The sequence below is a fragment of the Lutra lutra genome, chromosome 11 (genome assembly GCF_902655055.1).
Source record: "Lutra lutra chromosome 11, mLutLut1.2, whole genome shotgun sequence".
Taxonomy (NCBI): domain Eukaryota; kingdom Metazoa; phylum Chordata; class Mammalia; order Carnivora; family Mustelidae; genus Lutra; species Lutra lutra.
Window position 1 is genome coordinate 91,046,681 of NC_062288.1, and position 25,491 is coordinate 91,072,171.

At 39.7% G+C, this 25,491-nt stretch overlaps 1 protein-coding gene across 1 annotated transcript in view; it reads left to right on the forward strand.

The window, feature by feature from the left end:
- The first annotated feature begins 6,783 nt into the window (after window positions 1–6,783).
- Window positions 6,784–25,491, forward strand: part of NUP205 (nucleoporin 205) — an 85,444-nt gene continuing 66,736 nt past the window's right edge. The window contains 14 exon segments of the mRNA XM_047694905.1: window positions 6,784–6,934; window positions 13,895–14,037; window positions 15,601–15,636; window positions 15,638–15,773; window positions 17,918–17,934; window positions 17,936–18,063; window positions 18,440–18,545; window positions 18,547–18,600; window positions 19,027–19,069; window positions 19,072–19,179; window positions 19,182–19,218; window positions 19,220–19,251; window positions 21,961–22,125; window positions 24,817–24,992. Coding sequence (XP_047550861.1) covers window positions 6,907–6,934; window positions 13,895–14,037; window positions 15,601–15,636; window positions 15,638–15,773; window positions 17,918–17,934; window positions 17,936–18,063; window positions 18,440–18,545; window positions 18,547–18,600; window positions 19,027–19,069; window positions 19,072–19,179; window positions 19,182–19,218; window positions 19,220–19,251; window positions 21,961–22,125; window positions 24,817–24,992 — 1,209 coding nt within the window. The 5' untranslated portion in view covers window positions 6,784–6,906.

A 25,491-nucleotide genomic window follows, 5' to 3' on the forward strand; every position in this document is an offset into this window, starting at 1 on the left:
AGGGAATTAGCTGGAGCTAATTAGTTTCTTAGCTGGAGCCCTGGTGTTCTTCACAAGAAGAAATGTGGAGTACCCCATCCCCTCAAGTCCGTGCTGGTAGTCCAGACATCAGAGAAAGATGATCCTGGCTTTCTTATCCAGGAGTATTCAGGAGGTTGTGAGAGAGGTGGTGGTTTATGAATCCATCTTCAAGGAGTCCACAATACAGTCTGGCAGTGAGTAGAAGACAGTGGCGTGACCTTTCTTCACCCTTAGTCATTCAGCAAACATTTATTGTGTACCTATTGATACCTCTACTCCTCTGTGTGAAACTTTTAGCGGAGGGGCAGACAGAAAGAGAGAGAGTGAGTGCACACAAATAGGGGGAGGGGCAGAGGGAGAGGGAGAAATCAAGCAGACTCCCTGCTGCTGGTCTTGATCCCAGGACCCCAAGATCACGACTTGAGCAGAAGTCATATGCGTCAGCTTAATCGACGGAGCCCCCCAGGTGCTCCTGCAGGAGGGCATTTAATCTAGCCTCAGGTAAGGGTGCTGTGGGGAAAGGTGATTTCCTGAGAGAACCAACCAGATGACGGGGCTAAAGAAGAGAGTGCCAGCAAAGATTGGGAGGAAGGAAGATGTGGTCCAGTAGCTGGAGGGAATATCCTGTGAAGAAAGGGCTTGCACCGATGAAGGGTCTTGGGGAGCTGGAGGGGCTGAGAATGTGTGTCTTAGTAGCTGCAGTAGTCACCCAAGCCCAAGTGAGCAGATGTGAGATTCAACTGAAGAGGCCTAGAGGAGCCAGATCCTGAACAGCCTTGTAGGCCATTCTAAGAACTGCATTTCACCTCCGGCCAGTGACAAAAGTGTGAAGGGTGTTGTGGAGAGGACAAAGATCCCTCTGGTTATGGTGTGGAGTGGGAGTTGGAAAGAAGAGACCAGAAGCAGGAAGACCGGTTAAGAGGCTATTGGGATGAGGCAGCCTGTGAAGGGGAAGCTGTTCTACAGAACCCACTCGATACATTGTGGTTGTGGATCTCTAGGGAAAAATCTAGGGCCAATTAGTTTCCGGTTCCACCAGAGACCACTTGTAATCCAAGGCCAGTGGTTCTGCAACTACAAACTTAACTGGCCACTGGCTGGGGTCAACACATACAGGTAGCGACGAAATCTGTCATGCCTGGGGTCCTCCATTGGGTGGGATATGGAAAATCATAGAACTGGAAACACCATACCTGAATTTCATTTCCTCTTTCTTTCTTTCTTTCCTTCCTTTTCCTTTCCTTCCCTTCCCTTCCCTTTCTTTTCTTTTCTTTTCTTTTCTTTTTTAAGATTTTACTTATTTATTTGACAGAAAGAGAGAGAACACAGCAGGGGGAATGGCAGGCAGAGGTAGAGGGAGAAGCAGACTCCCCACGGAGCAGGGAGCCAATGTGGGGCTCAATCCCAGGACCCTGGAATTCTGACCCAAGCCAAAGGCAGACACTCAACCTACTGAGCCACCCAGGTGCCCTTACCTGAATTTCTAAGCCTTGTCCAGAGAAGGTGTTGCAGCTCTATAAATACTAAACCTTGGACTTTTCATCACTTCTTTTTCACGGGTCTATTCTCCCATTTCCTGTTCCCATACACTTTCAGGACACTGTAAAATCCCACCATCTGACCATCCAAGTGCTACCTCCATTGTGTACCTTTACCTAATTTTCACTTCCTAGACTCGAGATAAGAAATGACCGCCATTATTTTAAGATCTCAAAGCACTTTGTGTATACATTTAAAACTCACCTAATAGGTGCAGAGAGGGAAATTACAAATAATGGATCAGTTTGATTGGGGCAGAATCCTACCCCAACCCCAGAGAAACCACACATTGTTTAATTGCTGCATGCTTCCACATTTGCAGTACACTTTTTAAAAAAAGATTTTATTTATTTATTTATTTATTTATTTATTTATTTATTTGAGAGACTTGGGAGGGGCAGATGGAGAGGGAGGAGCAGACTCCCTGCTGAGCAGGGAGCCTGAAATAGGGCTCAATCCCAGGACCTGGGGATCAAGACCTGAGCTGAAGGCAGATGCTTAAGCAACTGAGCCATCCAGGTGCCCCTGCAGTACACTTTTCTTTTTTTTTAAGATTTTATTTTTTTAAAGTAATCTCTACACCCAGCATGGGGGTCAAACTCAAAACCCTGAGATCAAGAGTTGCATGTTCTCCCAACCAAGCCAGCCAGGTGCTCCTGCAGTGCACTTTTGGCTAAACTGGTTTTAAGTAATTTACTATTCTTCCACTTAACACTTATTTTGCCTTAGAAATAATTGATTTTTATTTAACGAACACTCATATAGCACATTCTAAACACTTTACAAAAGCTTCTTAAAAATTCTTCCATGAGGGTACTAATATTATCATCCCTATTTAGAGATGTGGAAATTGATTCACCAAGGAATGTTTCATAGCTAAAAGAATTTGAGCCCAGGAAGCTGGGCTCTGGGTCTGAACTGTCAGCCGTAATGACATGTTCCATCTCTCTTTCTTTCAGGTATCAAGCACCAAGCTCTGCAAATGTTTTTTTCTGAATTGTACCTGCAAGCCAGGGATGTGGCAGGAGCAGGAAACAGGCTCCATGCCCAGTGCGGAGCCCAACGTGGGTTTTGATCTCACAACCTTGAGATCATGACCTGAGCCGCAATCAAGAGTCAGACGCTTAACCGACTGAGCCACCCCGGTGCCCCAAAGCAGTTGTTTATTGAACATAACAGACCACAAAACTGTAGCTTAAAATAATAGCTGTTCACTTGATCACAATCTTGGAATCTGGGCTGGGCTCACATACCCCACTGCCGTCAATCCCTGGCTCAGCGAGGACTGGAGGATCCAAGATGGCCTTGTTCATATCTGACATCTCATGGAGGAGAGTAGGAACAGCTAGAGGCTGGCTAGGCTTCTCTCCACATAGTGCTTCATCTTCAAGTAGGCAAGCTCAGGTGTCCTCATGTGATGTTCAGGGCACCAAAAGAGGAAAAGTGGCAGCAGCAATGTCTCTTCAGTCCTTGGAATTTGCCCATCGTCACTTACACTGCATTTTTGGGGGCCAAGCAAGTCATAAGGCCAGCCCAGATTCGGCGTGGCAGATGATGACACAGTAGCTTGAATTCAGGGGTGTGTGATTCATTGGGAGCCTTTTAATAACAGTCTACCACAAGAGGCTAACAGTTTCAGTGGAGAGATAGTCATCATAGCACATAGGGACGTAATGGAGTGGCTAATAGTACAATAGGGATGCGGGGAAAGTAACCCTTGAATTTGTCTCCCAACTTGGAGTAATCATCAGGGAGGCAGCATTAACACAGGCCCTCAGACTTGGAAGATGGGTTATATTTGGGTGGTTAATTTAGTGGGGGTCAACAGGATAGAGAAGGGATGGAAGGACATTCCAGGAGTATAGAACAGCAGGTGCAAAGACATTCATTCATACATGGTACAAGAAAGCGTGTTGTAGTTGGAGAATAGAAACTAGTTGAGAAGGATCACCAAAAAGAGAACTTGAGAAGAGCAAGGGTGAGGAGGTTGAAGAAGGAGGCTGAACCAGATCAGGAAGTGGCATGAGTTCCTTGCTAAGAAGTTTTCAAATATTATTTTGGGTAAGAGTTCATTGTTGAATTTTGATCAGGGCAAGTATAGGATCTGATTTGTGTATTTAAAAATCACTTTGGTGGGGATAGGGGAGTGCCTAGGTGACTCAGTCTGTTAAGCCTCCTACTTTTGTGATTTTGGCTCCGTTCATGATTTCATGGGATGGAACCCTGCATGGGGAGTCTGCTTGAGAGTCTCTCCCTCTGCTTCTCCCCCGACACCCGTGCTCTCCTGCTCTCTCTCAAATAAATAAATGAATCTTAAAAAAAAAAAAAAAAGAAAGAAAAGAAAATCACTTTGGAGTCCGTGAGAGGAGGATGAAATGGAAATCAGGAAGACCTGTGAGAGGTTATTGCAAAATACAAGTTAAAAGAAGTTTGACCTGAAGAAAACAAGGGCATAGGGCACAGAACAAAGAAAAAGGGTTCCAGAAACATCTATGAGATAGAATGAGTAAGATTTGGCCATTGAAGGAAGCATGTAGAATGACTCCCAGATTTCTGACTTTGGCAATTGAGTGGATACAGGTCACAGAATTTTAGGAGGAAATGCTAATTTAAGTTTGGGTTTAATTGGTTAAGTGATTCTGAGATGACAATGTGTGACAATCAATAGATATGTGGATATGCAAATCTGAAGCCCAGGAGGAAGACTGGACTAGAGATTTAAATACAGAATTCATCAGCAAACAGGGAAGTAGTATGAAGCAGTAAGATTTCCTAGAGAAAGCATGTAGAATGAGGAAATAGAGACCCAAAGGAAAGACCTACATTTAATGGGTGAGAGGAGGAAGAGAAGTCCATACAGGAAACTTCAGAACTAGAAAACTAACAGGGGTGGTGTGTCACATGCCAAGGGGGAAATAATTTCTAAGAAATTCAGAAAAGTGGGGTGCCTGGGTAGCTCAATCATTAAGCGTCTGCCTTCGGCTCAGGTCATGATCCCGGGGTCCTGGGATCGAGCCCCGCATCATGCTCCCTGCTCAGCAGGAAGCTTCCTTCTCCCTCTCCCACTCCCCCTGCTTCTGTTGCCCCTCTTGCTGTCTCTCTCTGTCAAATAAATAAATAAAAATCTTAAAAAAAAAAAAAAAAGAAATTCAGAAAAGTGCCAATGGGGTTGACCATTTGTCATTAGTGACCATACTGAAAGTTTTAGGGGAGTTATGATGGCAATATCTCAATTGCTATGGATTGAGGAACGTGTGAAAGAATCCTTGTAAATGTGATGGTGGGTGAGGGGGAGTGGCAGGAAGTTGAAGTGTTCCGTCACAGAAAGCAAAGTGATCTGTTGAGAGGGAAGTGTGTGGGCCTGCGGGGGTGGAGGGAAGGAGGGCTTGTAAGAATTGTCCTGAGAAAGAAAATCTTTAAATGCCCCTCTCTGCCAAGTTTCTGCTGAATATTTTTCTCCCTTTCATGCTAAACTTCAGGAAATATCGCTTTGCCTTTTCATTTTCTCTTTTCCTTCACTCCTTAAAACCACTTTCATGGTAGTCTGGCATGTGTGTCTGGATAGCAATGACTTTCAAAAAAAAAAAAAAAATCGCTGGTGACTTTTGTGTTTCACTGAATGTACATTGTGTCACTCAATACTATTTGTTCAAAAGAATGAACATGCCTGCTCTGATTGTGTCTAAATTATATAATTCTGATTTCCAACAATGAAGTAGAAATATAAACTCTTATCTCCTCTCAGCCTCAGTGGAATGTTGGAATTGATAAATTGAGATTGTAAGGCACAGGTAACGTCTCTGAGATAAATAATTATAATTAACATCATTTTTAAAAAAGATTTTATTTATTTATTTGACAGAGAGAGATCACAAGTAGGCAGAGAGGCAAGGCAGAGAGAGAGGACGAAGCAGGCTCCCCATGGAGCAGAGAACCCGATGTGGGGCTCGATCCCAGGACTCTGGGATCATGACCCGAGCCGAAGGCAGAGGCTTTAACCCACTGAGCCACCCAGGTGCCCCTAATTAACATCATTTTGCTAATAGAGTTGTTTCAGGGATTAAATGAGATAACATAATAATAATTATTACATCGTCCGATAATGTCAAATTTGTAATCAACGTCTGGCATAGATAGTAAATGGTAATGAATCTTTATATTTTAGTTTGAAAATTAGTAAACTAAAATTTAGTAACTAAAAGAAAAGACCCAGCTATCTGGGGGCCCTGGATAGCTCAGTCAGTTCAGCATGAGCCTTTAGCTCTGCTCATGATCTCCAGGTCTTGGGATCAAGCCCCATGTCAGTTCGCTGCTCAGCCAGAGTTCGCTTACCTTTCTCCCTCTGCTCCTCTCCCCTGCTCCTGCTTTATCTCTCTCTTTCAGTGAAAAATCTTTTTTTTAAAGATTTTATTTATTTATTTGACAGAGATCACAAGTAGGCAGAGAGGGAGGCAGAGAGAGAGGGGGAAGCAGGCTCCCTGCCGAGCAGAGAGCCCAGATGTGGGGCTCGATCCTAGGACTCTGAGATCATGACCTGAGCCAAAGGCAGAGGCCCAACCCTCTGAGCCAACCAGGCGCCCAATAAATGAAAAATCTTAAAAAAAAAAAAAAAATCCAGCTATTTGGGGGTGTTTAGGTAGGAAAAATATTTGGTATTTATGAGAGGTTATGTCTGGAAATTTCAAAAAAATCTCCCCTGTTAGGGGTGGAGGCCATGTGATTGAAGCTGAGCATTCATTATTTTACTTTTGCATATATTTGAAAATGTCACAATAAAAAGTTATGATTTGTTTCACTGTGATTTGTTTCAGTCTATGCAACTATGTTGACACAATACACTTGGTATATTGGAATGTAACAAAAACTTAGTTTATAACTGATAAATAAATGGTTTTTGAGATTTACACACCTTGCACTCCACTCCTCAGAGAGAAATGCAAGGAAGTTTTAATTTGACATGGAGATAATGACTTGAGTTTACGGCTTTTATAATACCACAAATAGTCTTAATTTCAATAATTAGTCTCGTTGTCTTATTGTCACACTTAAACTTCAATCATCATTAAAAAGAAACTACAAGGGCCAGAATGCACCGCATGACTAACGTCATATCGAGGACCTCGTATTTCCGAGCTGGTTGCCTTCGCCTGATTTGAATAAGAATATCGCGGCCAAAATTTACGTCTGCGACCTACAGCAGATTTCCAAGTCGTTGTCCGCCCGAGTCCGTCGAGACTGCCATTCCGAGACAGGGTGATACCTTCCTGTTCAGGCATGATTTCGGGCAGCCTCACCCTTTTCTGGGGCTTTCGTGCGGCAGGAGGGTTCCGTTAGTGCGCCTCCAAGATGGCGACGCTGTTGGCGGTAAATTCGGGTAAGGGCAGCCGGGGCAGAAAGGAATCAGTGGGGCAGGGCGACGGTTGGTTCTTTAGAGAAAGACCCGGACTGTGAGGTTCCTCGCAATCCAGGCCTTCACTTGAGTATTGTGCTTGCTTTTCCCTAGCTCTGGGCCTAGAGTCCCACCCCTCCCCAGTTTGAATGGCGCGCGTCCGCGCTGCAGCTCCAGTCCTCGAGTTGGGGTTTAGTGTGCAGGCACCGAGGCTTGGTCCACTGGAACCCCGCATGCAGTCTCTTGCAGCCCGGGGCTGAGCTTGGTCCCTTCAACTCCCCACCCCATTATGTGTCTTTGGCCCGGATTTCGCCAAGATATATAAGTCTCTGGCAGTGAGGCCAGAGGACCCGAGATAATTTTTAGCCACGAGTGCGGGCCGAAAGTTCCCACTTCAGAGTAGCCAGCACAGCCCCTTATGAATGGATGTTGGGCGGTCTTGTAGGAAGCGAGGGTCTTTGATTATGAAGCTTGCAACCTGGAAGGTGGCTGGGGAGGGGGGTGCCACTGCCTTAGCAGAGGACTCCGAGCTCTGCCTTTGTGGCGCGTCCCTCTTTGCCTTTGGAGAGGTATCAAGGTAGAACCAAGAAGGTAGCAGAAGGACACTGGAGGATTTGGGGTGGGTTCCTCTTTTGCTGATTCTCATCCTTGGGCGGTACCGTTCCCAGAGGCTTTTGAAAGAGTGGGTGCATTTTGATTGTCACAATTCCTGGCGCCTAATGGGCGGGGCAAGGATGCCAAAAGTCTTGCACAGGGTAGAATGGTCTTGAAAACGGAGAATTTCCTGCTCAGAATGAGGTGCAGTTAGCTTCTTAGATTCAATTATAAGAGCATGTCTGTGTGGTAAATGCTGGTAGAGAATCTCACTCAAGAGTAGTATTTACTGGGCGTTCCACCCCCCCCCCCCCCATGTAGTCTTTTTTTGGAGGGGTGAAAGTGCTGGTTCTACTTTCCACAGGACCGATATTCTTGTAAAGTTGTCTAAATCTGAATTTTACAAATCAAGCCATTTCAGAAACACTGTAATAAATTATTTTATAACAATGAAGGATTATGTTATTGAGCATCTGGTATGTCCTAGGCATTGGACTAAGTGTCGTACTTGCATCATCTCATTTAATCCCCTTTGTACACCGATGGAGTAGCTGTTGTTAAGTACCCCAGTCTACAGATTGGGAAGTAAAAGCTTAAGGTAGTTAAGTAACGTCCCCAGGGTTATACACCTAATGACTGTAAACCAGTCTTAGGTGCTTAAACTACTTAAGCGCAACTTAATTCATTTTATTACATTGAGTTTTCATATATATGAATGCTGGTCATGAAGTTAGGTTCTAAATATTTCTGTCCTGTCTCATACCCAGATGTAATCTTAAAAACAAGACTTCGATCTTATATGTGTCATTATATACTGTTCTTTAGTACACATTCCAAGGTACTATCATTAAACATAAATCACCTAAGGACTGAGAAAAGGGAGTTACCAACAACTGCAAGGAATATATATTGTATAATAAGGCCTTGTGACAGGAGTGTTTAATTGATAACATAGAAAGGAAACATTTTTTGCAGCTGAGTCAGAATATATTTGTATTTAATTAAACATCCTAGGGTAGCAGCCTGAATGTGCATAGATGGATGAGTGGCTAAGCAAAATGTAGTATATACATACAGTGGGATATTATTTGGCCTTAAAAGGGAAATCCTGTCATATGCTACAACTTAGATAAATCTTGAGAACATTGCGTTAAGTGAAGTAAGCCAGTCATAAAAAGATAAATACTGAATGATTCTACTTATTTTTAAAAAAATTTTAAAAAGATTTTATTTATTTATTTGACACACAGAGAAAGATCACAAATAGGCAGGAGAGACGGGGGGGGGGGGGGAAGCAGGCTCCCTGCTGAGCAGAGAGTCGATGTGGGGCTCCAACCCAGGACTCTGAGATCATGACCTGAGCTGAAGGCAGAGCCTTAACCCACTGAGCCATCCAGGCGCCCCATTCCACTTATATTTGATACCTAAAGTAGTCAAACTCATAGAAACAAAGAATGTTGGTTGCCTGAGGGAAGGGAGAAATGGGCAGTGTTCCTTCTTACCATGGGAACCCACATGCTGTCCTCTCTTCCTAGATGTATGTTTCTTTCTTTCTCCCTTCATTTAACTCTATTCTTGATCCTTCAGATTTCAACTAATGAGCACTTCCTCAAGGAATCCTTCCCTTTTCTGACCTCCTTGAGTTGATCATATTCCCTGATTCTGTGATCTTTTGCCCTGAGTATCTCTCCTTCATAGCACTTGTCAAACTAGATATTACCCTCACGTCTGGCTGTATGATTACAGCTTACCAGTAACTAGTATATGGTAAATGAGTGAATAAATGTGATTTGTTGGAGGTATTCCTAAACATTAAAGATTTATTTCTCAAATGAACTAATCACTTATGTTAAAAATACACCAGTACATATTTAGTAATTTGGAAGAATTTATAGCCTCTTTACATTTGTAATCACAGAAAGGTGTTTATGAAAATTAGTCAGCCAAAGACAAGCCAATGAAAACTCTGTTGCAATTACCTTCTGTGATGTGTTGATGTTAATGATAGACTAAGGATGCCAGGATACATGGGGTTTTTGGTAGTTTTTGACCAGTTACTGGATGCCTCTCGGTTTCATAAAAGGGGGGAGGGGGTTAGAATTTTTCTCTGTAACTCAGCTTATAATGCTAAGTATGTTTAATACAAAGAAATTTATTGGTTCTTCAGAGGTTCTGTTGTATATTGTTACTTTATTATTTTAACGATTTATTTACTTATTTTAAAATATTTGTTTAATTTTATTTGAGAGAGACAGAGAGTGTGTGTGTGTGTGCCCTGTGTATGCCCTGGTTGGTGGGAGGTGGGTGGGAAGGGGCAGAGAGAGAAAGAGAGAAAGGCAGTCCCAAGCGGACTCCCTGGTGAGTGCGGAGCTGCACTCTGGGCTCAGTCCCTCCACTCTGAGATCATGACCTGAGCTGAAATCAAGAGTCAGACGAACGAATAACCAACCGAGCGGCCCAGGTGTCTCAATATATTGTTACTGTTTAAAGAAGAGAATTTACTTTTATCAGCTCAGAATTTTTAAATACCTGTGGTAAGACAAGTTTCAAATTTGCCTGGAAGTTGTTTTTGATGCCTTTCTTTCTTTCTTTCTTTTTTTTTTTTTAAAGATTTTATTTATTTACTTGACAGACAGAGATCACAAGTAGGCAGAGAGGCAGGCAGAGAGAGAGGAAAGGAAGCAGGCTCCCTACTGGGCAGAGAGCCCGATGTGGGGCTTGATCCCAGGACCCTGGGATCACGACCTAGGCTGAAGGCAGAGGCTTAACCCACTGAGCCACCCAGGCACCCCTCTTTTTTTTTTTTTTTTTTTAAGATTTTATTTTTAAATAATCTCTACACCCAGTATCTGGCTCGAACTGACAACCCTGAGATCAGGAGTTACATGCTTTACCAGCTAAGCCATCCAGACTCCCCTTGATACTTTGTTTTGTACCCTGTGCCAATCAGTTGCTAGTTCTGGCTCTTTTCTACTAACAGGCCTTTTCTTGTGCTTTTATTGCCCTCATCCTACTTTAGGTTCTGTCACCTTATTAGCAGCTTACTTACCTGTCATCCTTGGTTCCTGACACTTCTGTGGTTCTATTTAGTCCAGCAACCACACCATTGCCCTATAGTACCCATTTCATTTTGTCATCTACTACTTGGAACTTCCTATTTACTAATAGGAAAAATTGCATCTTGGACTCAAACCTACTCTATTTTTGTCGTTAGAGCCAAGAAAATGATCTCTAGGGAAGTTAACTGGTTACCATCCAACTAGTTAGTACATCACTGGCTATCAGTAGAATCCAGCGGTTAGGTTCTCATTTTGGCAGGCCTGAACTCTTAGTGTATCCAGAGTTGAGTGGATCCTAGCAATTGATTTTCTTTAATCAGATTCGGAAAAGACAGATATGTAAAGTAGTATTTCAGTTTATTGATCTTTAATGGGAAGTATATCTGCACTGGTACTCTTGTTGGTTCGTTAGCACATTTTTTACTCTAGAAATTTGTATGACAAGTTCTATTTTTTAATCAGAAGATCTGCAAGAATGGAAGCAAAGCAGGGAGTAGATTGCTGTTGATATGAAGTCTGGACCTGCTGATTCCCATCCCCCAGGTCCCTGCACCAATGACCTATGCCTTCCTGCCCTGATCTTCAGTTTAGGTTAGGCTAGGTTCTCCCTTTTATACGTTCTCCTAGCACTCTACTTCATCATCTTTTACTATACTGGTAATTGTTTTCTGAATTCTATGTTTAACGTCTTTCTCTGTGTCAATCTCAAAGTTCCATGAGGACTGGGATCCTGTTTGTCTTGCTTGGTTGATAGTCCTTGGCACATGGAAAGCCCTCAGTAAATACTTGTTGAGTGAATGAATGATCTGGTTTGACTAGTCTGTCCTCTCCCAGTACATTCCCCCTGAAAAAAAATTTTCCCCAATGCATTGCCTTTTTCTGATAACACTGTTCATAGGACAATGAACATTTAACATATTTAATTAGGTTACATTATTATGCCATCTTACTGCCCTGGTAGGTTTTTTAATTTATTCTTTTCTTTTTCTTTCTTTCTTTCTTTTTTTTTTTTTTTTTTTTGAGAGAGAGAGTGTGTGTGCACGTGAGGTGGGGGCAGGGCGGGGAGGGCCAGGGAGAGGGAGAGAAATAATCTCAAGTAGACTCTGTGCTCAGCAGAGTCTGCCCTGCCTGTCCTGGTAGGTTTATTTGGATTTGTGTTTTTCTCAGACAGCAGTTAAGCATGTTTACAGACGACCCTTAATAGTCTAGGCTATAGATAAGTTCCACGTTTTTGGAGTGACTGATTGGTTTTGACTAGTTTCCCTTTCAGAGTCTTTATAAACACATATAGGTACCATATTTGATTGTTTGCAAACAGAAACTTGGGTCTTCAGGGAGTGTTATTCAAACAGTGGGTCTAAAATAAATATAGTGATTTTAGATTTTTTAAAAAATTTATTTATTTGACAAACAGAGATCACAAGTAGGCAGAGAGGCAAGTAGAGAGAGAGGAAGGGAAGCAGGCTCCCTGCCAAGCAGAGAGCCTGACATGGGTCTCCATCCCAGGACCCCGGGATCATGACCTGAGCTGAAGGCAGAGGCTTTAACCCACTGAGCCACCCAGGTGCCCCAAATATAGTGATTTTATATAGTGAATAAAATAGTGAACAGGATAAAAAATTTGGAATGCACTGATACAGTGAATGAATATTAGTATTTTATATACAACTTTTCGTTTTTGCACTAATTGTGTACTGGATTGAGATATAGAATATTTCTTACCATGGGTTATAGTGGAAATAGTTTGAAAGTCACCAGTCCTGTAATGTCACTATGGCTCTGTGAATTCTCTTTACACTTTCACATCTGTCTTTGAGCCTTAGCTCCTACTTTCCCTTGGCTACTCTTTGTCACCCAGATTTTCCCTAAATTGCTGCACAAGTGTAGCCATCCCTTAAAAATTTTTGACCATCATTTTGATCTTTTGTGGCAACAACCATATTCACTTTTTTGTATTGTTATTGAAATTTTTCACTTAAGTATGCTTTGTCTGTAAAACTTAATTGTGAGTTTTTAAAGATCAAATTGTTTCTCTTTTCCTCTGTAATATTTTATTATTTAAGGGCTTAAAACATTTTCAGATAAGTAAATTTGGCTGAGTTTAGTTGAATTCACCTAGGTATGTCTAGATGTTGTGATCTTAATTTCTTCGCTTACTGGATGTGTCAGAGATACCTGTATCATCCCAAATCTTTTCGTTTTCCAAGTGTTATGTATAGAGACAGTATAGTTCAGCAGTTAAGGCACATTTTGATGATAAACTGCCTGGGTTCATGACCCACCTATCCAGTGTGGCCTTGGGTGAGTTTCTTGACCTCTCTGCCTCAATTTCTGTATCTATAAAATGGAGGAAGACGTAGTGCTGTCCTCACAGTGTTCTGAAATAAAATATTATGTGTTGACAAGCTTAGAACCATGCTCAGTAGCACCTAGCAGAAGCTCAGTATTGCTTCCTATTATTACCTTTACAAATCAAAATGTGATCCTTTTTATATAAATTTTTAGAAGTGTTCCATATTTCTATGTTGATTTTTAATAGCTAGTATCCCCGCCAAAATAAAGTGCTTTTTTTCAGCTGCTAAGTTTTACAAAATCTAATCTTTTTTGCCTCTACTCCTGCTTTTATTTGGATGATAGGGAGGCTAGAAAACACTTATATTTATTGAGTGCCTGCAGTATGCCAGGCACTGTGTTGTGTATTTCATCTAGTTTATATCATTTTTTTTTAAAGATTTTATTTATTTATTTGACACACAGAGAGAGACAGCGAGAGCTGGAACACAAGCAGGGGGAGTGGGAGAGGGAAAGCAGGCTTCCCACGGAGCAGGGAGCCCGATGTGGGGCTCGATCCCAGGATCCCGGGATCACGATCCGAGCCGAAGGCAGACGCCCAATGACTGAGCCACCCAGGCACCCCTAGTTTATATCATTTAATCTGTTCAACCCTATGATTTAGGTGATAGCTGTATTATTTATGTACAGAAACTGAAGTTCAAAGAGGTTGTTTCCTTGCTCCCTGTCACATAGCTGATAAAGTGGCAAAACCATAGCAGATACTCCAGTGTAAAGTCAAGATTTACTTTATGTTATATTAAGTTAAGTAGAAGGATGTTTTTATTGTTGATTGAGAAGGCTGATATGTATGCTTTTATATTAATGTTTGATTTGTATGTATAACTCTGTATATTTTAAAGTAGGTATGGTGACCAAATTGAAATGTATGGACAGTAACTTCGCTATTTTCCACATGTATGTTTTATATGATGCTTGTTTCATTTATTTTTTCCTGAAGCTGCCAGTCTCTGGGGTCCTTACAAAGACATTTGGCAAACAGTGGGAAATGCTCTTTGGAGAAGACAACCTGAAGCCGTCCACCTTCTTGACATGATTTTGAAGAAACACAAACCTGACTTCATCTCACTGTTCAGAAACCCAGTAGGAAATTTTCTTTTTTACTTCTTGGATATGCTTTTTTTAAAAATGTTGACAAGCAAGTAAATTCTTAATGCACGTGAATGAAATACATAACTTGTATAGTCCTTGGCTCAAGTTTTCTCTATGAATGTAATTTTTCTAGAAGCAGCTGTTCTCTTCTTTTTGTTCTCCACAGATGTTATACTGTACTTATCTCTAGCGGGGAGATAGCTTAGCAATATTTGAATGCAATTTAGAAGGTTTAGTATATTCCAGAAATATGAGCCTCCTTGGAATTTCTGACCTATAGTTAATATACCTAAGCTCAGTAAGATTGATTATTTTGTTTGTTTCCAGGTACACTTTCAACATTTTAACTTTTCATAATGTTATGTAAGTTGTATTAGCTAAACTAATTAATTCTCGCATGTCATTAATCACCGCATCTTGAAATCCTTTTCAACCAGGAATGGAGTACTTCAGTGGAGGGAATTTATATTTGGAAGTTCTTTTCCTTACTGTTTGATAATTTTCTTTTATAGACTAACAAGACTATCTAAGAACTGTTTGTGTTACCAGAAATGGCCTTTTGCTTTTAGCTTTTTTTTTTTTACCTTTCTTGATGTCTTTAGTAGAAAGAGCCCTAGCCTGGGGGCCATGTGAGCTGAGTTCTAGTCTTGGCTCTACCACTAGAGCTGTATGTGCACCAGATGTCACTTGACTTATCTTGGCATCAGCCTTTCCATCCGTCTGTTTTTTATTTATTTTTTTTTCTTTCAAAGATTTATTTTATTTTTGAGAGAAGGAAAGTGAGAGAGAGAGAGAGAGAGAGTGCGCGAGTGAGCACGAGCAGGAAGGGGCAGAAGGAAGGGGAGAGAGAATCTGAGGTAGACTCCGCACTGAGGGTGCATGGAGGCTGGAGCACAGTGCAGGGCTTGATCTCATGATCCTGAGATTGCGACCTGAGCCAAAACTAAAGAGTTGGACGCTTAACTGACTGCATCACCCAGGTGCCCGCTTTTCCATCTGTTAGTAGAGGAGTTGGATTAAATAGACTGATGTGGCCTTTTATAAGATGTACATTTCTAAAATTTTATGATCCATCAAGTAATTCTATACCATATGTCATTTGTTAAATATTTGAACCTAGTAAGACCTTTGGGACTAAGACTACATTTTACATAATATATTAATAAACAATCCTTAGCCTTCCTAATTGAGTCAACAATTCATGTATCTATTTGTTATTTCTCACTTGAAGACCATATTGTTTTTATTTATGAAATATATAATTGGAAATGTTCTTTACAAATTTGAAAAATAGTGTATTATTTGGTTTGCTTTTCTCAACATTTTGTATTTCAGAATTTAGCAGAAGCAGTTATTAAGAAGATAGTAACAGCATAAGTGTTGAAGGTAATAGGAAGTGTCATGTCTTAAAGGCCTAATGGTAGATTGTCTGATAAGCGGTACTTCTTCCATCATGTTACCTGCCACGAATTACCTTCTTTAGGTAATAATTTAAGACCTTGTCTCCAGTATACGATTTTCATTCCACGATTTTATTTATTTTTACCATTGTAGCCAAAAAATGTCCAACAGCACGAAAAGGTTCAGAAGGGCCAGTACAGAGGGAGTCGCCATCCAGGGTCAACCGGGAACCCGACTTCTTCCTGAACAGCTCATTAAAGAGGCCTTTATCCTTAGTGACCTTTTTGATATCGGAGAACTGGCAGCTGTGGAGCTTCTCCTTGCTGGTAGGTCGACATTTCACTGAATCTGTCGTGAGGCCGTATACAATCATGAAGTCATCCACTCAGGGTTTCAAGTGTTGTATCATTTAGATTCCAGAGTAGTTCAGTTGAAAAAACCATATTCAAAAATGTCTCCTTCTGGTGCTGTGAAGTGTGTAAACCTGGCGATTCGCAGACCTGTACCCTGGGGATAAAAATATATTATATGTTTATAAAAAATAAATTAAAAAAAAAAAAACAAAAACAGAAAAAAAAAATGTCTCCTTCTGTTTATCTTTGACTAATGGGAGGGCTTTAGTGATTAGAATTGTTAAAGGTAATTTAACTGTTTTAAAATAGGCTTTTCCACGGTAATTTATTAGCAAAGAATCGTTGGCTGCATCTCACAATTTTATGGCACAAAGAATTTATTGTCATGTAATGAGTAAAAAAGTAAGTTCACTGCTTTTTGGAGTTCTTTTTGAGAAGGTGATTCAGATAATGAATAGGTTAGAATAAGATAATTTTAGTAATACTGTGAGCTAGGCAGAAAATTTAAAAAGGTGGTGTGATATAGAGATATGGGAGCTTCTGGGGGGCAACTCTAAATAGGATAGTTAGAGAAGGCTTCTCTGGGACACTTGACCTGAGACCTGAATGATGACAAGGTACGGAGTTATTGGGGAAGGGTGACCCAGGCAGAGCAAACAGCAGGTGCTTGAGGTTACACCAAAGGCACACTAAAGAATAAAGAGACCGTGGGTAAAAAGATGCAGGAGCCTCATAAAGACAGGGGAGGGCAAAGGAAGTTAAGGAAGAGAGCAGGAATCTGATTATATTCAGTCTTGTAGGCAAGGAAAATTACTTGGATTTTATTCTAATTGCAGTGGAAGTTGCTGACAGGGACTTTAAGCAGAATAGTTGCATGTAAAGACGGAGTGTGTGTGCATGTCAGTGGGTGGAGGGGCAGAGGGAGAGAATCTCAAGCAGATTCTGCACTGAGAAGCATGGAGCCCCATGAGAGGCTTGATCGCACAACCCATGAGATCACGACCTGAGCTGAAAGCTGAGTTGGGCACTTAACCAACTGAGCCACCCAGGTGCCCCAAGAAAGTCTCATATGTTTAAAGTTATCACGTGGCTTCCAAAATCCTTTTTGACCTAAGGCTGCATTAAAAGAAGTATGTTATTGAGAAGGAGGAAGGTAATTTCCTGCCCTATTATAGAAATGTTAACTGGATAGGCTTGAGTTTTGAGTTTAACTCAGAACTTTCATTAGCAAACATTTATTTTATGTTTATCATGGGCTAGGCACTGCGTTAAGACTCCAGGGATAGAAACACAAATGAAACTTCAACTAGTGTAAAGGAGCTCATAGTCTAGTAATTGAGAAAAACATGGAGACAAGTAATTATACATTAAAGTGCCTTGATGCCAGTTTATGCAAGATTTAGTATGGTCCAGAGGCAGAGGGATTAAATTGACCTCAGGGTGTACAGAGAAGTCTTCACAAAGTTCATGAGGACTGAACTAGGTGTTGAAATCTGAGTAGGCACGTGTCACATGGAATACATATGCGCTCAGGAGGACGAAAGGCTTCCAGGCACAAAATGGCCTGTATAGAGGTGTGAGCCATGAGATGAATTTGCGGACTGGAGAGAGTGGAGTGATTGGGTTTTGGGGAGAAGACAACCAGGCTCAGGAAATGAAACCAAAACTAAAAAAGACAAAAGTGGAACTTATTCAAAGGCGAACAGTTTAAAAGGGCGAGTGAACTAGAAACGTAGGAATAGATTATTTACTTTTCAGAGAAAACTCAGGGGAAAAACCTTCCAAAAATTTGAAAGATCTCGTGTGAAAGAGGGGAAATGGGCGTTAAATATCATTAGATTCAGTGGACCAAGTGAGACCAGCATGTGGAAATCGTAGATGAAGGTGAAACTGAGAGTTTGGGAAACGGTGAGTTCCGTGTCAGTGCTGGTGTTCCAGCACAGATTGGGTGGCTTCTTGAAGATGTGGGAGGAGGAAAACACTGTTTGAAGTAGAGGAGTCCTACGGCCTCTAGAACCCTGAAATTCTGTGATTTCTCTGAACTGAACATTGGTATGGTAATTTTTCTCTCCTCCTAAACACATACTTACCAATTATTTCTTAACTCCCTTTTCTAGGAGAGCACCAACAGCCACCATTTTCCTGGTCTCACCAGAGGATTGGTAGCTGTTCTTTTATACTGGGATGGAAAACGGTGCATTGCAAACTCCCTGAAAGCCTTGGTACAGTCTAGACGAGGCAAAACATGGACCCTTGAACTCAGGTCTGTTTGCTTTCTTAGGATTTCAGAGCTTTTTGGAAATTACGTGACAGATTATTATTTTAATTATTAGAAATAACAAAAATTTCTCCTTTTAGTGTGTATAATTTAAATAAAATCAGTAATATAACTGAGTGTTCCATAAAGAGTGACAGATTAAAGCTGCTTTATTTTGTTTACAAATAAAAATAATTTCTGGTTAGAAGTTTATTGACACACCTAATTATATAGCAAGGATGGAAAGATCTGAGTTACAGTTCATTCTGTTTCTTTTCCAGTAATGAAACGTTATTGTCAGGAACAACTGCTATATCTGTATGATGAAGCATAGACGTGACTATTCCTTGTAACTTTCTCCATTGATTTCTTTTCATTACAGTCCAGAGCTGGTTTCCATGACAACACGCTTTACAGAGGAGCTGATGGAGCAAGGATTGACTTACAAAGTCCTTACTCTGGTGTCACAGATTGATGTGAACAATGAGGTTTGAGAAACTACAGCGAGAGAGAGGTTTGGGCAGTGAAAAACACCGAAAGAGGGCAAGGGTTCAATGTTATCAGTTCATGGTCATCTGTGTCGGCTCTCAGGCAGAGATGTCATAGCATTTAGAACATTCTAACACAGGCATAGGAAAATTGCTAATGCCCATTGAAATGTGTGGGTATCTGTATCCAAAATGGACTTACAACTGTTTCTACTTTTTTCTAGTCTCTTATGTGCTATTGTAGCTCTTTCTGGAATGAACTCTTGAAGGAATTGGTCATTGCATAAAGGAGGTTGCGATGTAAATAAGGAATTAATAATAGGGTTTGTTTAGAATTCTAGATGTGAGCTTTAGAGTTACTTGTGGATTCAGATAGATTTTTATTTAGTTAGTTAGCTTTGTAAAAGGTAGTTACTTTTTGAAATAAGACCAGGCTTCACTGTGATTTATGTATACTGATAATCGTACATTTTATCTCTAGGTTTCTGATCTCATCAAGGAATGCAGGCAGTCTCTGGCAGAAAGCCTTTTGCCTGGGCTTGTCAGTCACCTTTAGGCAAAGATTACACTCTACTTCTTATTGGACATTTGGAAAGAGTGACAGTTGAGGCTAATGGCTCATTGGATGCAGTGAATTGGCTCTTCTTATGGCGCTTCTGTACTGCTTGATATCAGTTTATAGAACAAAGCACAGAGGAACGAGACGGTATTGAATTCTGTACTACTAATGTCTTTGTTTTAAAAAATCAGATTAAATTGTGGAGGTAACGTTTAAGTAGGGCATTATTTTAACTATTTTAACTACTAAAATAAAAAATTATGTATTTTATTCCTGTATTCCTGTGCGTGTAATTCATCGGTATTTGAATATTTAGATATAAGATCACATTTTATAAATATGCACGCTGTTAGATATCTCTATTGTCCTTTTCAGTTTTGGAATAGGGGAGTGGTAAAAGTTAGGTAATATATGTCATGAGTTCTACATTCCTAGTTAATTGCTTGTTCCTTTCTATATTATTCACATTTCAAATCTTTCATGAAAACATTCTAAGGGAGGATATTATCATTTTTAGTAATATATCCTCTTTAATTTATATTGTCACTTGGTAACATTGTAGTTACTGCTTAGAAATGAGGATCTTAAATGATTCCCCAAGATTATTGGAGGATTATTGCCTTTTAACATCATAGATACTCGTACTTATTTGAACAGTTATCCCCTGTCCACTTTTGATTGTATCATCAGCCATGTTCTCTCAGTAGGTATATAAGGAGAATAGACATTTTCCACTCAGGTTTTGTGACCATCCTTAGGCATTGGGAAAGGCTTATGGAAAACATAGTACCCCTTTCCTCCAGTCACATTGTCACACAATGCTTTGCCTGTCACAGACTAGTGGTACCTGTGCTCATCTAGGAATGCTGCCAGTTGTTGGATTTGTCAGATATCCTGTCTTGAATGAAATGAAGCACAGAATTAAGTAGGGGTAGACTGTGTTAATGGAAGCTGATAAGTGGGGACTTTTCAAAACCAAATGAAATGCCTAGAAGGTTTCATAGGCTAAAATGGAAGGTTTTGTATTAGGTTGCAATTTTAATCAATTTAGAATGCTAATATTAACTCATTTTAATTGTAATTTATTGCTGTTTTTTGTGTACATGTTTGATTAATAAATGGGAGAAGTGAATTATTAGTACATGTATAGTTGTAGATGAAGACTTAAAATACAGGAAATTAAATAATGAATGTGTTCTTGGTTAAAGGTTGGGAACCACTGACAACAGAAGGAAATACAAGAAAATAATGAAGTAAAATAAATGAATTCTTAGGTGTTAGTGGTGTTTCCCATTCTAGTATTTATTCAGAATCCTGTGCTTGTTTGAAGTACCCTAGTATAATTGAACTGTAAATTGAAAATTATTATTATTTAGCAATTTCATTTGTTATAATCAGAATAGATACTTGTTTGCAATTTGGATCTTTGTTTTGGCCAGTTTTTTGCTTGATGTTTAAATTGAGGCATTTATTTATCTAGTAAAATTCTTTTTTTTTTTTGTTTTAAAGATTTTATTTTAAGTAACCTCTATACCCAACATGGGGCTCAGGCTCACAAACCCTGAGATCAAGATTCATACACTCCACAACCTGAGCCGTCCAGGTGCCCCAAATTATATCTTTCTTAATCTTTAAATGACATTGATTTGTATTTTATTATTTATTGATTTAAAGATTTTGTATTTTTGTTTTTTTAGAGAGAATGCATAAGCCGTGGTGGGGACAGAGGAGAGGACAGAGAAGGGACTCTTTTTTTTTTTTTTTTTTTTTTAAAGAATTTTATTTATTTATTTGACAGAGAGAGACACAGTGAGAGAGGAAACACAAGCAGGGTGGGTGGGAGAGGGAGAAGCAGACTTCCACTAAGGAGGGAGCCTGATGTGGGGCTTGATTCCAGGACCCTGGGATCATGACCCGAGCTGAAGGCAGACACTTAATGACTGAGCCACCCAGGTGCCCCAAGAGAAGGGACTCTTAAGCAGGCTCCATGCTCAGCACAGAGCGGCTTGATCTCATGACTCTGAGTTTGTGACCTGAGCCAAAATGAAGAGCTGGGCGCTTAATACACTGAGCCACCCAGGTGGTTCTGGAGGCTGGAGAGTCAAAGATCAAGATGCCAACCTGGAGGGTCAAAGATTAAGATGCCAACATGGACGGTCAGGTCCTGATGAAGGCTGTCTTCCTGGCTTGCAGGTGGCCACGCTGTGTCCTCACATGGCAGAGAGAGAGAGAGAGAGAGAGAGAGCTAAAGTCTTTATTTATTTATTTTAAAAAATATTTTATTTATTTATTTGACAGAGATCACAAGTAGCAGAGAGGCAGAGAGAGCTGGGAAAGCAGGCTCCCTGCTGAGCAGAGAGCCCGATGCAGGGGCTTGATCCCTGGACCCTGAGATCATGACCTGAGCCAAAGGCAGAGGCTTAACAGTCATAGCCACCCAGGCATCCCTAAAGTCTTTATTTTTAAGTAATCTCTACATCAAATGTGGAGCTCGAACTTAGAAGCCCAAGATCAAGAGACTGAGCCAGCCAGTTGCCCCAATATGTTTTAGAATTTAAATACAGAAGAAATGAGTGGCTCTTTAACTGTTTTTTAAAAGTTTTGTAGTACACTTATTAAAAAAATGGAAAAAATAGAACTAAAATTTAGAATTATTGTCAATTGCCACTTTGAGTTTGCATATGATTTTTGCGGTGGAATTTTTTTTTTTTTTGGTTTGTTCAAACATTACTGTTAATTAGTCACAGTTATTTGATAAGAGTACTTCGATTTTCTGATTTTTAGACATTATTCCTGTCTATCAAAAGTGAGAATTTCTCCACTTTTCAGTATAGTGGTCGATTTTTGTGTTTTCAGATATGATTCATCAGCTTCCTTTGCTGACAGAAAGACAGTACATCGCAACAATTCACTCCCGCCTTCAAGACTCACAGCTTTGGAAACTGCCTGGGCTGCAAGCCACTGTTAGACTTGCCTGGGCACTGGCCTTGAGAGGAATATCTCAGCTACCTGATGTGACGGGTAAATTGATTGTGGGTAATTTAGTTACGAGAAAGAACTTATCAACGTTAATGGTATTTTGAAAGAGGTATCTTTGATATATATAAGCATGAGCACAGGAAGGTATCTAGAGTTGCGTTAAATGAAGCTTTGGAATGCGGTGAAATACACAGTTTTTCCCTGTCCCCTGGAAGAACTTTTATGAAATTTCCCTTAGAGCCAGTGATTCTTTGCTTCTTTTTTTTCCTTGAGTGTAAAGTTTGAAATAGTGGTATCTCAAAAAAATAATTTTGAAGATTTTATTTATTTATTTGACACAGAAAGAGAAAGAGAGAACACAAGTAAAGGGAGGGGGAGAGGGAGAAGTAGGCTCTCCGCTGAACAAGGAGCAGGACCGGTGAGGGGTCCATCCCATGATCCTGGGATCATGAACTAAGCCGAAGGCAGATGCTTAACCCACAGAGCCACCCAGGCACCCCCAGACAAATTTTTAATAAAATAGGAATTTTGAAGAATTAGTTACTACTGTTTTCATAGACTTCTGAAGAATTTAGCAACATGTTCACTAATTTATAGTGTTTGAAACTTTATTAACTTCAAAATTTCAAAAAACTTTTAGGCATTAACACTCAATTTACATTAATATATTAATGCTGCTTTATTACCTAAATAAATAGTCTTCAGGTAATAGTTCTTAAATTGATCATCATGTGATTTCAATTCCAGTATTTCTGAGTTCAAGTGAAGGTTTGTAATGAGTCATTGTTATTAGTCTTTAATTAGTAATTTTAATAATAAGTATTAGTCATAAAGAATTAAACTATTTCATTCTCAAGGGGTAGGTATGGTATCCATAGATAAGCAGCCTTTATTTCAAAATGCAAAATAAAACAAAAACCCATCTGTTTTCCTCTGGTTGAAACTCTTGGCTTGTATCTTTTCCTGACCCTTTTCAAGGCAATGAAAGTGTACTTTGAGTAGCACACTCTGTATTTGGTCTTTTTTTTTTTTTTTCTCTCTGTATTTGGTCTTAATGACGCTCAAGTAGAAAGAACTACATAGTAATTCTTTTCCGAAGCCAGATTACCTCAAAGTAACTAGCAGTTTTATGTTTTAAAAGAAGCGAGCAATGTATTTCTTGATGGAAGGACACAGTAGCACCTGTGACATACTTTTACCAACAAAATTGAATGTAAGTCAGATCAAGTCTTTAAATCAAACTACCAATTTTTTAGTGTAACCAGACAGAGGAGTATGTTAACTATACCACTGGGATGGGTATCAAACCACATTGTGGAAACTATAAGAAAAGTCCAGTGAATAAAGGGCAGGTGACAAAAGATAAAGGAGTCTATAGGTTTATCACTCAAACATAATCTGTAGATATTATTTGAATCCTGATTCAAGCAAACAAATTGCTCAAAAAGGCAAAAAGCAAAACCCAAACTGAAATCTTTTATAACATTTATGGGATAGTTGTAAATTTGATTCCTGTGTGGATATTTGATACTGAGAAATTGTTTTTTTTAAGATATAATGGTATTAAGGTATAATGTTATTTGTATGTAATGGTTTCTTTTTCTTTTTCTTTATTTTTTAAAGATTTTATTTATTTATTAGAGAGAACACAAGCAGGGGGAGTGGCAGAGGGAGAGGGAGAAGCAGGCTTCCTGCTGAGCAGGGACCCTGATGTGGTGCTCGATCCCAGGACCCTGGGATCATGACCTGAGCTGAAGGCAGATGATTACCCCACTGAGCCACCCAGGCACCCAATTTTTCTTTTGTTTTTAAAGTATTCTTTTGAGTTGTATACTGAAATACTTACAAATGAAGTGTTAAATTATCTGGCATTTGCTTAAATCTCATTTGGGAATGCATGGAGATCTAGATGAATTATGATCATAAATGCATAACGTCGAAGTTAGCTAATGGGGTTTGTGGTGGTTCATTATATTGGTCTATTTTCAGATACCTGTTTGAATTTTTTTAAACTAAAAGCTAAAAGAAGTTACAAATAGACCAGTTTGTCTTTAGGTTAAGGTTTAGTTTTTCAATTTTTATTACATTGTTATCAAATTAGATGAGTTACTTAATGTGGTCGTGTTCAGGTCTTGGTCTCACTTATGAGCTGTGACGACTTTTTCTGAGTGATCTAGTTCATCTCTTTGAGATTAGAACCTTAACATCATTTTCATATGTTAATGTTTTGATAATAACTCCCTGACTATATCAGTGTTACATAATATATCTCTGAAGTAATTTTTTATTGCTCATGATGTTACTGTGAAGAGCACTTTTTTTTTCTTTTTTTAAAGATCTTATTTATTTGAGACAGAGAGAAAATGTGCATGTACACAAGCTGTGGGGGGTGATGGGGGAACAGAGGGAGAAGGAGAAGCAGACTCCCTGCTGAGCAGAGAGCCTGATGCGGGACTTGCTACCAGGACCTTGGGATTGTGACCTGAGCTGAAGGCAGATGCTTAACTGACTGAGCCACCCAGGTGCCCTGAGCATGTGGTTTTCTAATGTACTTTTTCACTAGCTCTTTTGAGTTTTTGAGTCAGTTACAGTAATACAGTCTTATTTTGTGCATAGCACATGCTTGAAGGTTGAGAAGATACCTGAGTTTTGAAACATCAACAGAGTATTCTGAGATAGTATAATTTAGTTTAATAACTTTTCCTCCATGCTGTTTTCCTAATATATTTCCAGCCCTGGCTGAATTCACAGAAGCAGATGAAGCAATGGCAGAGCTCGCAATTGCTGACAATGTTTTCTTGTTCCTCACTGAATCGGTAGTGGTATCAGAAAACTTCTATCAGGAGGAATTTTATATCCGTAGAATCCATAATCTCATCACAGATTTCCTTGCGCTTATGCCAATGAAGGTAGGTATAATAATGTAAGATAAGTAAAAAAGTAGTAGAAAAATTTTATGAAATAATAAAACTGATAAATTAACTTTGTTTTGGAAACTAATAACATTTTTTTTGTAGACTATGATTTGACAATAATTGTGTTACAGCTTTTGAATTAGTTATTCATGAAAATGAAATAAGACCTGTTAATTGAGACTAAGCTAAAAGAACAAGATATTTGATACTGAGAATAGCTTATAAGGAGAGAGTAATAGTTAAATTTCTGTGGGTAGAGAATTATTAATGCCATGATACCCCAAAATCAATGCTTAGGTTGTCTATATATTATACATGATTTGGAAGAGGCATAGTGGAAAATCTCAGTTTTATAGATAATTGTATAGACTCTTAATTACAGTGTATAAGTGAACTTCTGCATTGGATACAGGTAATGTAATGGATTTAAGAAACAAATGCAAAGACTACATTCGAATTAAGAGTTTGAGCTGTAACTTCGATCGAAAAAAGA